This window comes from Pongo pygmaeus, chromosome 3, assembly GCF_028885625.2.
Source record: "Pongo pygmaeus isolate AG05252 chromosome 3, NHGRI_mPonPyg2-v2.0_pri, whole genome shotgun sequence".
NCBI classification, from domain to species: Eukaryota; Metazoa; Chordata; class Mammalia; order Primates; family Hominidae; genus Pongo; species Pongo pygmaeus.
Window position 1 is genome coordinate 2,389,822 of NC_072376.2, and position 17,029 is coordinate 2,406,850.

The following is a 17,029-nucleotide window of genomic DNA, read 5'->3' on the forward strand; positions in this document are numbered from 1 at the left end:
CCAGCAGGTGACAAAGCCTTGGTCTACTGAGGACAGGCCACTCTGTCCAATGCCCAGCGGGGCCAGCCAGCTTCTGCTGCCCCGTGGCTCACCTGACAGGAGCGGAACTGGCTGACCAGCAGCGTGCACCGCTGGGGGTCCTTCCGCCCATCCAGGCTGTCCAGCTCCGCGGCCACCTGGTTCAGCTCCTCGTCGGCATAGTAGAACCGGGCAAGCAGCTGCGGATCCGACCTCTGCAGGAGAGAGGGGCCAGGGGCGTGAGTGGGTGGGGAACTGGAGGGGATGCCTGGGCTGGTTGCCTTGTCCCCAGGCCATGTGTGGGCTCAGCCTGGGACCTTCCACCCCGAGCAGCAGCCGGCCCTTTTATCAGCTTTCTACGCCAGGATCTAGAGGGAAACAGCTAAAGCTGAGGCTCAGGCTGCCAGCTCAACCCCTGATTCGAGGGTCCCCAGGCCTCCTGCATTTCACCCCAGGACTGTGGGGAATCCAGATCCTTTGCTGCACCCCAGACACAAGGTCCTCACGCTCCCTCTGGTGGAGAGCCCACAGAAAAGGGGCTCTGGGAAGAGTGGGGTCCCCAGTGCTCCAGGCGACGAAAGCAGCTCTTAGGATTTTTTTTTTTTTTTTTTTTTTTGAGATGGAGTTTCGCTCTTGTTGCCCAGGCTGGAGTGCGATGGCATGATCACAACTCACTGCAACCTCCGCATCCTGGGTTCGAGCGATTCTTCTGTCTCAGCCTCCCCAGTAACTGGGATTATAGGCGCCCACTACCACGCCCGGCTAATTTTTGTATTTTTAGTAGAGACGGGGTTTCGCCATGTTGGCCAGGCTGGTCTCCAACTCCTGACCTCAGGTGATCCACCCGCCTCAGCCTCCCAAAGTGCTGGGATTACAAACATGAGCCACCGCGCCCGGCCAGGAAATATTTTTTTATTCACAAAACCAAAATATGAAGTGGCCCAGAATAACAATAAAATTTACTCCACTTAAGTGAAGAATGATTGACAGTGCATCATAAACCATTTCCCATGATTCAGAAACAATTCACCTCACACCCCCCTTCTCTAGAAACTTCACAGCATCTCAGTTTCCACACCAGTGCACTGTGGCAGGAAACCCTATGCTCAGAGGCTCCCCTCCCACCAAACACGCAGGGGCTCAGAAGCTGGTCTTCAACCGCAACCACCACACACCCCAACCCTGGCTGGCCTCCTTGGTGCTCTACGCACACAGCACAGCCACCCTCCCTTGGCACGTGAGGTTCCCACTGCCCCAGGATGCAAACAGCTTGTTCCCCTGGATCAGAGTTTCGAGGATTCAAAGGAGCCCCTTACAAAAGTGATGAAGTCCTTGAATATATATATATATATATATACACACACACACACACACATATATGTATATACGTATATATACATATATACATATATATATACACATACATATATACACATATATACACATATATACACATATATATACACATATATATACATATATATATACACACACATATATATATACACATATATATATGTTTCTTTTTTTTTTTTTTTTTTTTTTTGAGACAGAGTCTCACTCTGTCACCCAGGCTGGAGTGCAGTGGCGTGATCTCAAGTCACTGCAACCTCTGCCTCCCGGGTTCAAGCGATTCTCCTGCCTCAGCCTCCCGAATAGCTGGGATTATAGGCAACCATCACCATGCCCGGCCAATTTTTGTATTTTCTGTAGAGATGGGGTTTCACTATGTCGGCCAGGCTGCTCTCAAACTCCTGACCTCATGATCCACCTGCCTCAGCCTCCCAAAGTGCTGGGATTACAGGCCTGAGCCACTGTGCCCAGCCTATATATGTATTTTTTGAGACAGGGTCTTGCTCTGTTGCCCAGGCTAGAGTACAGTGGCACGAGCATGGCTCACTGCAACCTCCGCCTCCTGGGCTCAAGAGATCCTCCTGCCTCAGCCTCCCAAGTAGCTGAGACTATAGGCACACATCACTATATTTAGCTAATTTTAAATTTTTTCTAGAAATGGGGTCTCCCTGTGTTGCCCAGCCTGGTCTTGAACTCCTGGCCTCAAGCCATCCTCCCACCTCGGCCTCCCAAAGTTGCTGAGATTATAGAAGTGAGTCACTGTGCCTGGCCTGAACCTATTTTTATAAAAGGGACTCTTCATAATCACAGAGAGAAAGACAGAGGAGAGGAGAATATACCAAATCACACACAGTTCGAATGTGCCGGCCGTGTTCCCCACAGACTCCCATCTCCGTCGGGGCCGTTTCCTCCGTGTGCTCTGGCCTGCCGCCCCTCCCCTCTGTGTGGCCTTGACCAGGGTCACTTTGTCCTGACTCTTTCCTGGCCCTCCAGTCCTCACTCTCTGGATCAGCTCAAGACGCTGGCCCAGACCCCTGGGGTGGGGAGAGCAAACCCCAGTGAGGCTGAGCAGATCCACATGAGGCCATCCACTGCCCCCCTGCCTGGGCTCCAGCGACGGCTGCATGTACCTGTGACCTGGGCAGCCAATGGGAAGCCTTCCCTGGGACTGTTCACAGGAGGCTGACAGAGCCTCTGCACCCACTCACTCTCCGGCAGATGCTGCCTGAGTATCCACTCTGCTAGGAGCGGATCTGGACCTGGGACACAGCCCAGAGCAAGACAGACCCAGACCCCGCCCCCCCAGCCATTGATGTGCCCGCCCCCCGGCCGTTGATGTGCTCACAGATGCCAGAGGCACAGAGATGGACAGTGGGCACTGGCTGCCATCTGCTCCCACCCTCTCAGCACCACTGCTGTGTCCCTGCACCTTGTGCCTTTCTGGAAGTAAACACATCCCCTCCATGGGCCCAGCCAACCCCAGAGAGCCACAAGGTCGCAGTCACCCAGCGACCCCTCTGTGATGAAATGGGAAGAAGAGTGGGGTTGGGAGGCAGGAGACACTCTTAACCTTGTTCCTGCTCTACTGCCTGAAAGGAAAGGAGGGGATGCAAAGGTCATTTTTTTTTTTGAGACGGAGTCTCACTCTGCTGCCCAGGCTGGAGTACACTCTGCTGCCCAGGCTGGTGTGATCTCAGCTCACTGCAACCTCCACCTCCCAGGCTCAAGCAATCATCCCACCTCAGCCTCCCAAGTAGCTGGGATTACAGGTGTAATCCCACCACCACATCCAGCTAATTTTTGTATTTTTAGTAGAGACAGGGTTTCACTGTGTTGCCTGGGCTGGTCTTGACCTCCTGACCTCAAATGATCCATCCGCCTCGGCCTCCCAAAGTGCTGGGATTACAGGCGTGAGCCACCGCACCCAGTGCAGTCCCCAGAATTCTGACCTTGCTTATGGGGTGACCGCCAGCTTCCCCTCCCCTAGAATTCTGACCCAGCTTCTGCGGTGGCCACCAGCTTCCTCACCTGGGCCCTGGGCCTGCCAATGCCCCTCCTCGCTCCCAAGGAAGAGGGGAAGAGCCAAGAACAGCACCTTCCTACCAGAGGGCAGAGGAGCCTTCCTGCCACTTCCCGAACCAGGAGGGAGCATGGCCCCTTTTCGGGGTGGGGCTGAGCTCGCAGCCTGCCCAAGGCCTGCATGAGACCCGCTGGGCCTGACACCCAGCTCAGGCATTAGTCCAGGTCAGCAGAGCCCCCGGCTCCCTTCTGGCCCCAAACCTGCCAGCTCCCCTTCAGAGCAGTAGGTATGGGAGGGTGGGAGAAGCAGGGGCCTGGTGTGGACGATCCCATAGCAGACACCTGGCTGTGACTGAGCTGGACCAGAGCCCTCACAGTCCCTCACTGCGTGCGTCCCGCAGCCCCGACTGCAGCTCGCTGACGAGACACCATCTGGCCCAGCAAAGAGGCCAGGTACTGAATTTAGGGCACTGGATGACAACACCTCCTGGAAGCTAAATCTCGGCTCTGAGAAAGAGGACACGACCAGGGGCCATGCAGAAACCCCCGAAAGGAACCCAGAATCATTCTCTGCCCTGGCACCAAAACCTCACAACACTAGTGCAAGGAGTTCCCAGCAACGCCAGGTCAACACGGGCCCCTCGCTGCTTGGTAAGCGGAGGAGACGGCTCAGCCACAACGCAGGTGCATGAAAGACTGATGGCAGCATGGTGCTGGCACACAAAGCCCCAGTCATCACACAAAGCCCCGGACCAAAGGGGGACTGAGCCTCTGAGCAAACAATGGGGTACATGCACGTCCCCTCGGCTCACACACTTCCTCTCCTGTGCTCTGGAGAGGCCAAGAACCACTGCCGTGTGTGTGCAGGTATGTACATGTACACGCATGCACCTGTCCATGGCTGTGTGCATGTGAATCTGTGCATTGTGCATAAGTGTGTACATGCATGTGCGTCCATCTATCTGTGTGCATGTGAATATATGTGCAGGCATGGATGTGCATGCGTGTGTGATGTGAGACCAGTGCAACAAGTGTCAAGATGAGCTCCCACAGGGGTGACATGCCTGTCTACTTGGCAGGGTAAATGCTAGAAAGGGGTGCTCATCACCAAAATAAAAGGCATGGGAGGTAGGGAACCCTTCAGGGACGGGCCTGATACTTGACCCCTCCTGGCCCTGCCTCCAGTTAGCGGGGATGCTTGGTGCCCTGCAGGGAAGCCAACTCCCACCTGCAGAAGGCAGCCTGTGTGCCTCAGGGCTCCCCGCCTTCCTCTTGAGGCAGCTGAAGCCTCTAAATTGTCTCCCATGGAGCTGAGGTGTTACTGAGCACACAGACTGCACTGCCAGGCCTGCTCACTGGTGGGGTGGGCCTGGTGGGGTTGGATGAGGCAGATTTGCTGTGTGACCTTATCTTGAGCTAAACGTGACCACACCCCCCAAATTCAAACATTGAAGTCCTAAGCCCCAGGACTCAGAATGTCAGAATGTGACTGTGTTTGGAAACAGTATCTCCCTGCTTTTTTTTTTTGAGACGGAGTCTCGCTCTGTCGCCCAGGCTGGAGTGCAGTGGTGCAATCTCAGCTCACTGCAAGCTCCGCCTCCTGGGTTCACACCATTCTCCTGCCTCAGCCTCCCAAGTAGCTGGGACTACAGGTGCCCGCCACCACGCCCGGCTAATTTTTTTTTTTTTTTTTGTATTTTTAGTAGAGATGGGGTTTCATCGTGTTAGCCAGGATGGTCTCGATCTCCCGACTTCATGATTTGCCTGCCTCAGCCTCCCAAAGTGCTGGGATTACAGGGGTGAGCCACCGTGCCCAGCCAAGGCCAGTCAATTTTTGTAATTTTTGTAGAGACGGGGTTTTGCCATGTTGCCCGGGCTGGTCTGGAACTCCTGGGCTCAAGCGATTCATCTGCCTCAGCCTCCTAAAGTACTGGGATTACAGGCATGAGCCATCTAGCCCAGCCCAGAGACAGGATATTTAAAGAGGTCATTAAGGTTAAATGAGGTCGTCAGGGCGGGCCCTAATCCAATATACCTGGTGTATAAGAAGAGGAAATATGGACACAGGCAAGTAGAGGGCCGACTTTGTGGGGACAATGGCCAAAGGCGGCGTCTGCAAGCCAAGGAGAGACCCAGCCTCAGAGGGACCCAGACCTGCCACGCAGTAGTCTTGGACTTTTGGCCTCTAGGACTGAGAGAAAATAAATTCCTACTGTTCCAGCCACCGAGTCTGGAGTCCTTTGTTGCAGCCACCTGACCTGTGTGGAAGGCCCAGAAGCAGGCTGGGGAGCCAGCCCTTGGCCAGACCCCTCCATGCTGCAGGGCCATGCAGGAGAGCCTGGGAGCCCTGACATCCACTTAGCAAACCCCTCCAGGTAACCCTCCTCTAAGGTAAAATCCCAAATCTGTGGGCCTGTACAACTCTGAGGAAGCTGCTCTTGGGGTGGGCTCAAGCTTCCCTGAAAGACCCTGGGGACGCCCATCCACCTGGAAGGACAGCCCCCTTGGGCCCTGGACCTGAGCCTCGGAGCCTTTACCCACCCCGGACAAGTGTACGGCATCTACAACAACCTGCAAGGCTATTTGTGGTTCTCTGTGATTTGAGGAGGCCTCCATGATGTCTAGGGGCCGTGGGCTCTGACGGTAAAATTGCCTGCGTATGGGAAAGGGGCATCCTGAACAGTGTGTCCAAAGCCATCGCCCCCGAGAACAGGGAAGCTCCGAGGGTCTCCACGACCACGAGGAACAACACTCGCCACACCCCGCCCCACACCATGCCATGACGGGCACCACAGTCACACTGCTGACTTGGCATCAGTGCCCACAAGCAAACGCCCTGCCGCTGTACCTTGATTTAGTAAAGACCTTAAAACCAGACCTACAAAGGTGTTGACCATCTGCAAAAAGAGAGCTGTAATCACACACACACACACACACAGAGGCACGCATGCATGCACGCGCACACGGAAACCCTGTGCTATTTGAAAAGCTGAGTTAGCCCCTGAGCTAGCGTCCTGGCCCTTCAGGACCAGTATTTCAGAGGAAGAGGCCAAAGTTCCCACATGGTCCCAGCAGTTCCTGGGGCGGGAGCAGGAGGGGTCTTTATTCATTGTGTCAGTCATCCCACCCGGTACTAAATTTCCATTTCTAAGTATGCAGAGTATAAAGCAAACAATTATCATCTCACCCTACTCATCACTTAGTGTTAAATCTGTCCAGCACGACGGGGCTCACCCTCAAGTGAGCCTGCGGGCAGGACAGATAAATGGGGAGGGGGGGTTAATGTTTCAGCACTGACAAATCATCTCCCTTTGATTTGAATCCACCAGCTTTATTCAACAACATTTTACAATTTCATTTTAAATTCAGTTTTTAAATGTCCTTAAATACAATGTCCACAATAAAGGGAATCAATTGATATAAATAGGAAGTACTCACTTGTTAAAATTTTTGAAATAAAAATTGTAAAAGAATAAATTAGAACCTAGTAGGAATCTCTTTTAAAATCACACTACGTCAATATTTTCTCAAAGATAAATTCATAGCAGTGAAAGTGTTCACTGTTAAAAGGAGTCAAACCCGTGAAGAAGGCATTTCGTTCAGGAGGTCAGATGACTACTGAACAGACAACCCCGAAAAAAGCAGGAGAAAATACGCATGAACAAAGCAGCTCTCAGTTCAAAAATACAAGGATGGACTGATTAAGGGCTAATTTTGTAAAGCTGATTAAACTGTTAATTCATTCAAGCCCCTGGTGCCTAATGTGAGCTGTGGCTGCAGGTGGGAGGTGCGAGTTGGAGGCACGTGCAGGGTGAGAGACGCAGTGCGCACGTGTGAGCTCAGCCCCTGTCTGACCCACGTGTGATGTCCCTGGAGTGTTTCCCGGCAGTTACGAGGGCTGGCCACCAGGATCAGAGTTTACACACACTACACCACCCACTGGGGCAGGCCCCTGCCACCTTGAGGCCCAGGAGGGCTGGGGCTCCAAGCCCTGCACAGGGCACGGAAGCACCGCCCATCACACCACACCTTCCACCCAGACAAGGAGACTGATGCTCCTGAAGGTAACGCATGGCCAAGGCCACATCGCTGGATGCCAAGGAGCCAGATCTCAGCCCAGGGGTCACTAGGACTCTCTGGCATCTATGTGGGGAAAGGGGGTAAGGGCCCAGGACTGGATCCCTTTCACACTCTTGTTTGCCAAATATGACATAAATTCTGCAGGTGGGGACCTTAAAGAGACACCTTGTCACTCCAGGGCAGCAGCATCACAGTCTTGGCCAAGCTGCGGCAGGGAGGATGGGAGCAGGCAGGTGGTGGGACAGATGGGAGGGCAGGCAGCACAGCCAGGCCAGAGAGGACCAGCCCCGCCCCATGGGCCCCAGCAAGGGACGGAAGCCCAGTCCAGCTCCTACTGCCTCCCTCCCCACACAGCTGAACCCAGGACATAAGTTGGGCTCTAAGCTCCAGTTCCCAAGACAGACCACCCCAGGCAGCCAGGTCCCTACCCCCACAGCCCCCACACTCAGCCGTGGAGACCCGGGTGCGTTTGCCTCCTAGATATCAGCAGATCTCCAGGAGACAGCGTTCAAATGCAGACTTCAGCTGGACAGAGGCTGGAGCGTGCACGGGTGAGGACTAGGTGTCTGAGGCGCCGCCTGGGCCTCTCCAGGGCCAGCTTTCCATTAAAGCCTGGGGCTTCTCGCTGCAGCACCAGGAATCCAAGAGCATCGCAAAGAAGCCAGGGAAGAGCCTCTGCCTGGGACACACAAATGCGGCCCCACAGCTGTGACCCCTACACCAGCTGTTCCTCAGCCCTCACCATGACCAACTAATGGCCGAGGAAGCCCCTCCACCCCTCCACTACTGGGGCTAGAATCGTTCACTGCCGCCAATCACAGGCCCAGCCCCTCCTGCAGATCCCCAACCCCTCCTGTCCACACGGAGGCCTGGCGTCCCTGGGCAGCCGTGACCCATGTCCCCAAGGCAGGCCTCATGCACAGCAGACACCCCAGGGGCTGCCAGGCTGGGGCCCCACTGACCTGGCAGCACCACCAGCCGCCGGCAGCAGATCTGGGGCCCCAGACAGGCACACACTCCTGTGGTCCCAGGCACAGCCCTGCTGCCACACCCACGCCAATGCTACTATTGCTGCTACTGCCTCCCTCCCCATCCATCTGTCCCCCTTCTCTGCCCTGCTCTGGGGTCAGGGAGCTGCAGTGGGCACGCGGGGTCAGCAGGAGGCTGCAGTGGGCACGCGGGGCCAGCAGGAGGCTGCAGTGGGCACGCGGGGCCAGCAGGAGGCTGCAGTGGGCACGCGGGGCCAGCAGGAGGCTGCAGTGGGCACGCGGGGCCAGCAGGAGGCTGCAGTGGGCACGCTGGGTCAGCAGGAGGCTGCAGTGGGCACGCGGGGCCAGCAGGAGGCTGCAGTGGGCACGCTGGGTCAGCAGGAGGCCTGGCAGGGAGTAAGGATGGGACGGTCCTGCTCACTTCCTGCCTTGGCCTCCTGCGGACCCCACCCACCCCTGCTCTCTCTCAGGACTCGGTACTGGCCCTCCCTGTAGCCTTCGGGCCCACATGCGGCACCAAGCCCTGGGTTCATCACCATCCCCGTGGTCCCCTCAACCCCGTTACATGGTAAGTGTCCCCAGCACAGCCTGACCAGGGAACTGCTGAGACTGCTGGCTACTTCCTCCGAGACTCAGAAGACCCTGGCAGTTCTAGGGCTTGGTGGGCGGGGGCTGGACACAGTTTAATCCCTCATATGACCGTTGACCAGTCACCTGTGAGAGTGGCATATACGCCACCCAGCTCAGGTCACCTGTGGGAGTGGCATAGCTCAGATAATCCCTGCAGGAACGTTCTCCAGGGGGCCTTGGACCAATCCAGCACTCCCAGCTTTCTTGCTTGCTGGTAGAACGTGCTGAGGACGCAGCATCCAGAGATAGGGAGGGACTGCCCAGAACAGCCTGGGCCTTGTCCTTGACCCTCCCAGGGACTGTAACAGCTTGAGTTAGGGAGGAACCGCCTGGGCTTTGCTTCTTTCTCCCTGGAAGCAGGGTGTCCTTCAAAGCTTTGCCCTGGGGGTCACGTGGCCCCTGAGGTCTCTAACCTGGGCAGCTGCTTGCAGGGCCCTTTAGCCCTGGTGCAAAGAGAAGCATGTGCAGTCAGCAATCCATCTGCCCTGGGCAGCCTTCCCGACACTGGGGACTGGCTCTGTCCCTTGCTTCCTATCTGTAAGTAATCAACCTGCTTTGTGTAACTTGTATGTGAGCATGTAGGTCACCAGTGCATGGAGGACTAAACAGTAGCCCAGGATGCGGTGCCCACAGGCAGAAGTTCCTGGTATTTGGCTATGACGATCTTTGCTATTCTCCACAAAGTAGGAGTCTTCTCTTGGGACTGGTAATTAGCGAATCTGCTTTGAAATCTCCACCACCCCAGAGGAGGTAAGGGGCCGTTCCCCAATTTACAGAGGGAAGAACCAAGGCTCAGAGAGGTTCACAAATCCACCCAAGATCCCACTTCCAATAAGCAATGAGGCCTGCATTTCAAAGCCACTCACCCTGCCTGACGGTGGAAGACTTATCCTGTGACTCGGTTTCCCTGCTTGCTCCTGCTAAGTAATAAGGGTGAAAACAGCACAAAGCCACCACCGACGTTGGTGCCACAGCCCCAGGGCAGGCGCTGTGCCCTGTGAAGGGAAGCCCTCCCCAGGCCTCAGGTCACAGCTCCAGGCTCACCGTGGCCTTCTGGCCCAGTGGGGCATAGGATGCCTGACGCTAGCTGGGAAGGTGTTGCCTGGGGCGTCCAAGCCCGTGCCCATCCGGGACAGCCTGCACATCATCTCTGTCCACCCGGCCTGGCTGTAGACCAGGGCTCGGTGCTGAGCCCCAGTCTCACCTACCCCCTGCAGGTGCCTGTGAGTGGACAGCCAGCCCCACACAGTCCTCCAGCCTGACCTGGAACCACAGGCTGTGCATCCACGGTGTTGTGGGGCCAGCCAGGCCACTGAACGCCCTGCCCACCCCAAGGGCACAGCCCCCCACCTCTCCAAGCCCTTCAAAGCAAACTGCCAGGAAAGGCTGGCAGCTTTACGTTCAATTCACATCAATAAGTACTTTACCCAGAGGGTGGCTGTGCCTGTTTAGAGGAATCCTCCACAGCCCAGACGCGACAGGAGCCACGTGGGAAGGGAATTTAGAGGGTCGGCACTGGGCACAGACGCCCCGGTGGGCTCCAGGTTCTTGGCCGCCTGTCCCTCTGATTAGCATCTGCAAAGTGGGCTTAAGGACGAAGAGAACTCGCTTAGCCTGGACAAGCCCTTAGCACTTCGCGTCTCGCGGTCACGAGTGACAGTGGTGGACGCAGGTGATGAGGATAACGTTCTGCATTCCCGCCGCCGCGCCCTCGCCAAGGCGCCCATGGCCTCCGAGCCGGTGACTGGGAATGGCAGGGGCTGTGTTCCGCGATACCGCGATAAAACCCCCACGTCGCCGCGGCAAAGTCGTGAGAGTACCGTGGACCCCGGAGGAGGCAGCGCGGAGGGACAGCGGGGGCGGGGGCGGGGCCCAGCAGGGGCGGCGCAGCCACAGGGCCCAGGTGTCCCGGGCGCACGCGGGGGTCACTCCCTAGGCGTCAGGCCCCGCACGCGGAAGTGGGGAAGGGAGGTGGACGGGGTGGGGGTCCAGGCCGAAGGGCGAGCAGTGGAGCTGGGCCGCCCCGCAGGCAGTGGGCAGCGGGCAGCGTTGGGAGAAAGGGGCCGTGTGTCCCTGAATGCGGCGGGGGGAGGGGGAGGGGGCAGGGGAGGCGCGGGCGGCAGGGGGTCAGGGTCTCCACATCTCCCTGGGTGGGCCACGCGGGGTCGGCTTCGAGAGTGCAGTGCGCGGAGGCCACAGGCAGCAACCGGGACAGCAGGGGACAAGGGCGGGAGGAGGGGCCGCGCAGTGCCTGTCACTCGAGCCTGGAGCGCTGCCTCTGGGCCCGCACGTGCACTCACAAAGGGCGTGTCCCCCCCAACTGCCCGCACGCTGCAGGGGCCTCTCAGTGCACGCAGGGTAATAAGGGTAACGACAATGATCTGGGATCTGGGCCGGTCACCCAGGCCCACCTTCCCACCTGCAGAAATGCCCCCGACCCTGCCTGCTGCCTCTCTGGCCCACAGACTCTCTCCTGTCCCTTCTTCAGGTCCACTCCCAAATCTCCCACCCTTTGGTGGGAGCCCTGAGCCCTGGCCCAACCTGGGGACAAAGGCTCCCGCTCCGGCCTGGGTGGAACAGCTCACCCCACTCAGGCTGGAAGACGGCCAGCACTGGCTGGGCCTTGGTTCTGTGCCTGGAGCTGGGCTACACAGGGAGGACGCCTCCCAGGCCCTCCAGCTCGCCCTCAGCTGGACTTTGGGTTATCAAGCTCTGAGAGTCACCCCGATAGAAGAAGGCCCCAGCTGGACCACCTGCAGAATAAATTCTGAAGGAAAAGGAAGCACACAAGCACACGTTTGTTTCCCAGGCCCTGAGGTTCAGACACTGGGGACTGGGGGCTCCCCTCTACCTACAGGAGGGATGGAGGTGGCAGAGCACGGCCCCTGCTCCCTAAGGGCAAGGCGAAGGCTGACCCATGTGACCTGCTCATAGGAAACCAGGGCAAGATCCAGCCGGCCTCACTGTGAACTCAGATGGCCCAGCGCGGCTCCCCCAGCGCAGCCAGTAAAGGAAGAACCCTGAGGCTGAATGTGGATGTCCCCAGGAGGCCCCCTCTCAAAGAGACTTCGGGGGGGAATGCGGCACAGAATTACAGCACCCAGTTATTCCAGCAAAAAACATAGGCACGAACTCTACACGCACCGAAAACATTCACGTGTACATTCTGAGATGGAATTTTTAACCTCACGAAATTTTTGTATAAAATGCTTTTACAGCTGTTACCAGTGCTCATGTTTCATAAGAACCTGCTTATGCAAAGCTGCACGTGGGCCTCCCTCAGAGGCAAGCCCAGGCCTCTGCAGTTTCCCAGATGGTCTGGTAAATCGGTGCCCTGGGAAGCTTTAGATTGGGGAACTGGTTTAGACACCCCAACACAGTTCCCTGCACCTGCTCTCTCACCAAGCAGCACCCATCTCCCGGCCAAGTTGCTCTCACTTGCAGCAGAAGCCACAAACAGCTCGGAGGGGCAGGTGACGGGTGGAAGAGCTGGCAGCCTTCCCCACAGCCACCATCTACTCAGCTCAGTGGAGTGTTCAGTGGCCCCAGAGAAAACCCTCCAATTGCAGAGGGTACAGTTCCATGCAGCTAGAGGCCTCTGCCCCTCGGGGCATGGCAAAGGGCCCCTTTATCACCTCAGTGTAGTCTCTGATGTGGAAACAGACCCCCTCCCACCCACGGAAGGAGATGCTCCCCAGAAGCCGGACTCTGGCTCTAGGAGGAGGCTGGGTTGGCCCCCTGAGGATGAGGCATCCCCTATCATGCAAAGACATCCTCCTTACAGGAGAAACAGCTGGGCGTGGCGCCACGCAAACCCCAGGTGATAATGCTGGCCTTGACCGTGGCATTTATTCTGCAAGCCGAGCCAGACACAAAGCTGGGAGATAACTGCACATCTAGCAAAGCGTTTTCAAAGGGAAAATGAATTTTCAAATCAAACTTTGTCAAGTACTGCCTATACAAATGATGTGCCAAGAACACCGATTGCAGAAAATTTAACCACGGTAGCTGCAGTGGGATCATAAAGAAACGAACGAATTGCACAGCCCCTCCGTCACTGCTGAGGAGGAGAACGGGTGGTGAGAGAGCTCCAGAGGGAAGGGTGCGTGACCAAATGGAATAAGCCTGTATCTGACAGCTGGGCATTTAAACTGCCAGAGATCTCATTTTGAACTCCATAGGTTTAAAGATTCTTTAAAATGCATTTTATATTTAAAACTATTAAATAGCAAACTTGCTAGGAAGACAATCAATTCCATTCCCACTGTGCTAGCAGGGTGCCCCCGGGGTGTCCCCTGCTCAAGCCCCCCGTTGCAGGGGCTGAGCCTCAGGCTCTGCCTGGCTGAGGGCAGCTCAAGAAACTCTGAAAGGGTGGTGGGGATTGGGGAACGCAGACCGGTCAATTCCTAGGATGCATGGAAATTTGCTTGTGGAAAATGGAAACTTAAGCTGCTTATTTATGAATTATTTCTCTCCTTCAAAAATGATCTGAGGTGATTTGCTAAGAGCTCACAAGAACTGGGCTTGTTCCTTTAATCAGAGGAGCACTTCAATCACCCAGACAGGGGTCCAAGGTTGTGGGCCAAGAGAACTATTGCAGTGGGGCCGCAACAGCCGGCCCAGGATGCTCTGGCCTCTGCTTTGTTGGCTCAGGCCTGGGGGGGCATGGGTATCCCACACTCCTGGGCACACTGGAAGCCATACTCAAGGAGGCCTCACTGGCCCAGGCAGGTGGACTGATGCTCAGTCCTGGACCAGCTCCTCTTGAAGGACCTAACGGACTTAAGACACCCAGGGTGGTTGCTCCTCTAATCACGGAGCCCCTGACTCTGACCCAACATGCCAGGTACCCTCCCCTTAACCAGGGCAACTTGGTGCGTGCCAGTTGCAGCAGGTCTATGTCCAGGTGGCTCCAGCCGGCAGAGACAAGCCCAGGCTCTGCTGCCCAAAAGAGGGCAATCATTGCTTTCTGAAACTGTTTTATTGAGATGGGACTCACGTGCCATAAAATTCTACCAAAGTGTGCAATTCAAAGTCCAGGCACGATGGCACTTTGGTGCTTTGGGAGGCTGAGGTGGGAGGATCACTTGAGGCCAGGAGTTCAAGGCCAGCCTGGGCAACAAAGCAACACCCCATCTCTACAAAAAAAAAAAAAAACACTGTATCTACACACAAAAGATTAGCCGGGTGTGGTGGTTTGCACCTGTAGTCCCAGCTACTCAGGAGGCTGAAGCGGGAGGATAGCTTGAGCCCAGGAGGTGGAAGTTACAGTGAGCTGAGATCATAGTACTGCACTCCAGCCTGGGTGACAGCATGAGACCCTGCCTCTACAGTATGCAATTCAGCAGTTTTTAGGGTATTCTCAGAGCTGTGCAACCATCACATGATCTAGTTTCAGAACATTTTCACCACCTCCAAAAGAAACCACACCTGTTAGCAGTCATCTCCCTACCCCTTCATCGATTTTATCTCCGGATTTGCATGTCTGGACATTTCCTGTGCATAGAATCATACAAAATGGGGCATTTTGTGTCTGTTACTTTCACAGAGCAGTGTTTTCAAGGTTCATCCACATTACAGCATAAATCGGTGCTTCCTGTGTGCCACTGTGTGGATGGACAGACCACATTTTGTTTATCCAGGCATCTGTCGATGAACACTTGCACTGCTCCCACATTTTGGCTACTATGAATAGTGCTGCTATAAGCAAGTTTTTGTGGGGACATATGTTTTCAGCTCTCTGGGTATATATCTAGAAGTGAAATTCTTGGGCCATATGGCACTTCTGTGTTTAACTTTTTGAGAAACTGCCAGGCTACTTTCCAAAGAGGCTGCACCATTCAACAATCATAGAGCAGCAGTTGGTGTGGCATGGCTCTGATTTCCCTATGTCTTCACCAACACTTCTTATTATCTGACTTTTCAGTTCTAACCATTCTGGTGGCTGTGAAGTGGCCGCTCACTGTGGTTTTGACTCTCATTTTCCCAATGGCTGATGATGCTGGGCACCCTTCATTGCTGGTTGACCATCCACACATCTTCTCTGGAGACCATACGCTATGGGCAGGTGGTGCTTAGAGGGGCATCCCTGCCATCCTTCCTCCTGGTGACATCTGTGAGTCAAGGGTGTGGAATGCCGCACTCTGTGGACTGATCAGATCTGCTTTCTCACATCAGAGCAATCTAGGCCAGGCTGTTCCATCTGGTGAGACAAGGGTCCCCCCTGCCACAGCCACAGGACCCCACCAAAGCCATGGGCAAGTGTGGACTGGGCAATGTGGCACCTTTGTTGTGATTAGGACCTAATTTGCCATAAAGAGAGGCCCTCGAGTAAGGAAAAGGTGCCCCCAGAGCCTGCTCTGGGACCTCAGACACAGTTCCTACCCACCCACAGTGGGTCAAATGGTGGCCTCCTTGAAGCACGTCTGGAATGTGTGAATATAACTGTTTTTGGAAAAACGGTTGTTGCAGATGAAAGAAAGATAAGAATCTCAACCTGAGACCATCCTGGACTCTCTGGGTGGGCCCTAAACCCAGAGACAGGTGGCCTTAGAGAAGGTGAAAGGCATACAGAGGAGAATGCCATGTGAAGATGGGGCGGGGATTGGAGTGATGGGCCTGTAAGAAACCCCAAGGACAGCCGACAACACGGGGAGCTGGAGGAGGCAAGGAGCGACCCTCCCTCAGAGCCCCCAAAAGAAACCAGTGCTGCCCACACCGCGACCTCAGACTGCTGGTCTCCAGAACTTTGAAAGAAAGGATTTTTATTTTATTTTATTTTATTTATTTATTTATTTATTTATTTTATTTATTTATTTATTTTTTTGAGACGGAGTCTCGCTCTGTCACCAGGCTGGAGTGCAGTGGCGTGATCTCGGCTTATTTATTTATTTATTTATTTATTTTATTTATTTATTTTTTTGAGACGGAGTCTCGCTCTGTCACCAGGCTGGAGTGCAGTGGCGTGATCTCGGCTCACTGCAACCTCCGCCTCCCGGGTTCAAGCAATTCTCCTGCCTCAGCCTCCCGAGCAGCTGGGATTACAGGAGTGCACCACCAAGCTCGACTAATTTTTATATTCTTAACAGAGACGGGTTTCACCATGTTGGCCAGGATGGTCTCAATCTCCTGATCTCGTGATCCGCCCGCCTTAGCCTTCCGAAGTGCTGGGATTACAGGTGTGAGCCACCGCGCCCGGCCGATTTTTGTTGTTTTAAGCACCCCACTGTGTGCGACTTGGTCACAGCAGCCATATGGAATGAAGACGCCCCTCTCCCACAGCACCACGATTACCTGATGTCCCACAGCAGAGAGAAGGGGATTTGCCTGGTCCTGTGTCATCAGGGGCACTGAGAAACCCCACATCAGTGCGTTTATCCTATAGATCGGCCCTGACCATCACTCGGCCTGAGCCCCCTGGACACATCGGGAGCCGGCAGAGCTGGCTGGGCTGCCCAGCCCACGGATGGGGTGCCCTGGGCCCACACCCCGGCTCACGCTTGGGGGTAGGGATTCCCTAAGTGCCCCCAGTGCCTCTAAGAATAGCCATCACCCCACATTCTGGGAGATCTCTTTCGACAAATCTTCCACCCATGCAGGTGGGACACTGGCAGGACAGAGGTAGCCCTGGACCCAATCCTGCCGGTCCAGGGCCCAGAGCCCACCAGTGAGATGCAGAGATGGGGCCAGAGGGAGCACCCACCATCCTGGGCATCACTGTACTGGGAGAGGGGTGTCTCCCATGCCTGCTGCCACCCCCACCTCTCGGCTCCCTGGACCGTGGCAAGGCCATGGGACCACCTGCAGTGGGCCAGTCTGGGGCACCAGATTGCACACTGCATCCCTCACCGGCCACCCCTCCCGCCGGCACTGTGACGCTGGGCGCCTCTCCGACTACCCTCACAAGGGATTGGCACCCAACCCTGCCACGTCCATGTGGG

The 17,029-nt window shown here is 55.7% G+C and overlaps 1 protein-coding gene across 4 annotated transcripts in view; it reads right to left on the reverse strand.

Moving 5' to 3' along the window:
- ZFYVE28 (zinc finger FYVE-type containing 28) overlaps window positions 1-17,029 on the reverse strand; it is a 150,641-nt gene that overhangs the window by 86,195 nt on the left and 47,417 nt on the right. For 2 of the 4 annotated variants that reach the window (XM_054486570.2, XM_054486573.2), the window contains exon 2: window positions 93-233. The exons of the other annotated variants lie outside the window; for them this stretch is intronic. In XM_054486570.2, the coding sequence (XP_054342545.1) occupies window positions 93-233 (141 nt within the window). The remainder of the gene's footprint in view (window positions 1-92; window positions 234-17,029) is intronic. 4 annotated transcript variants of the gene reach the window in all.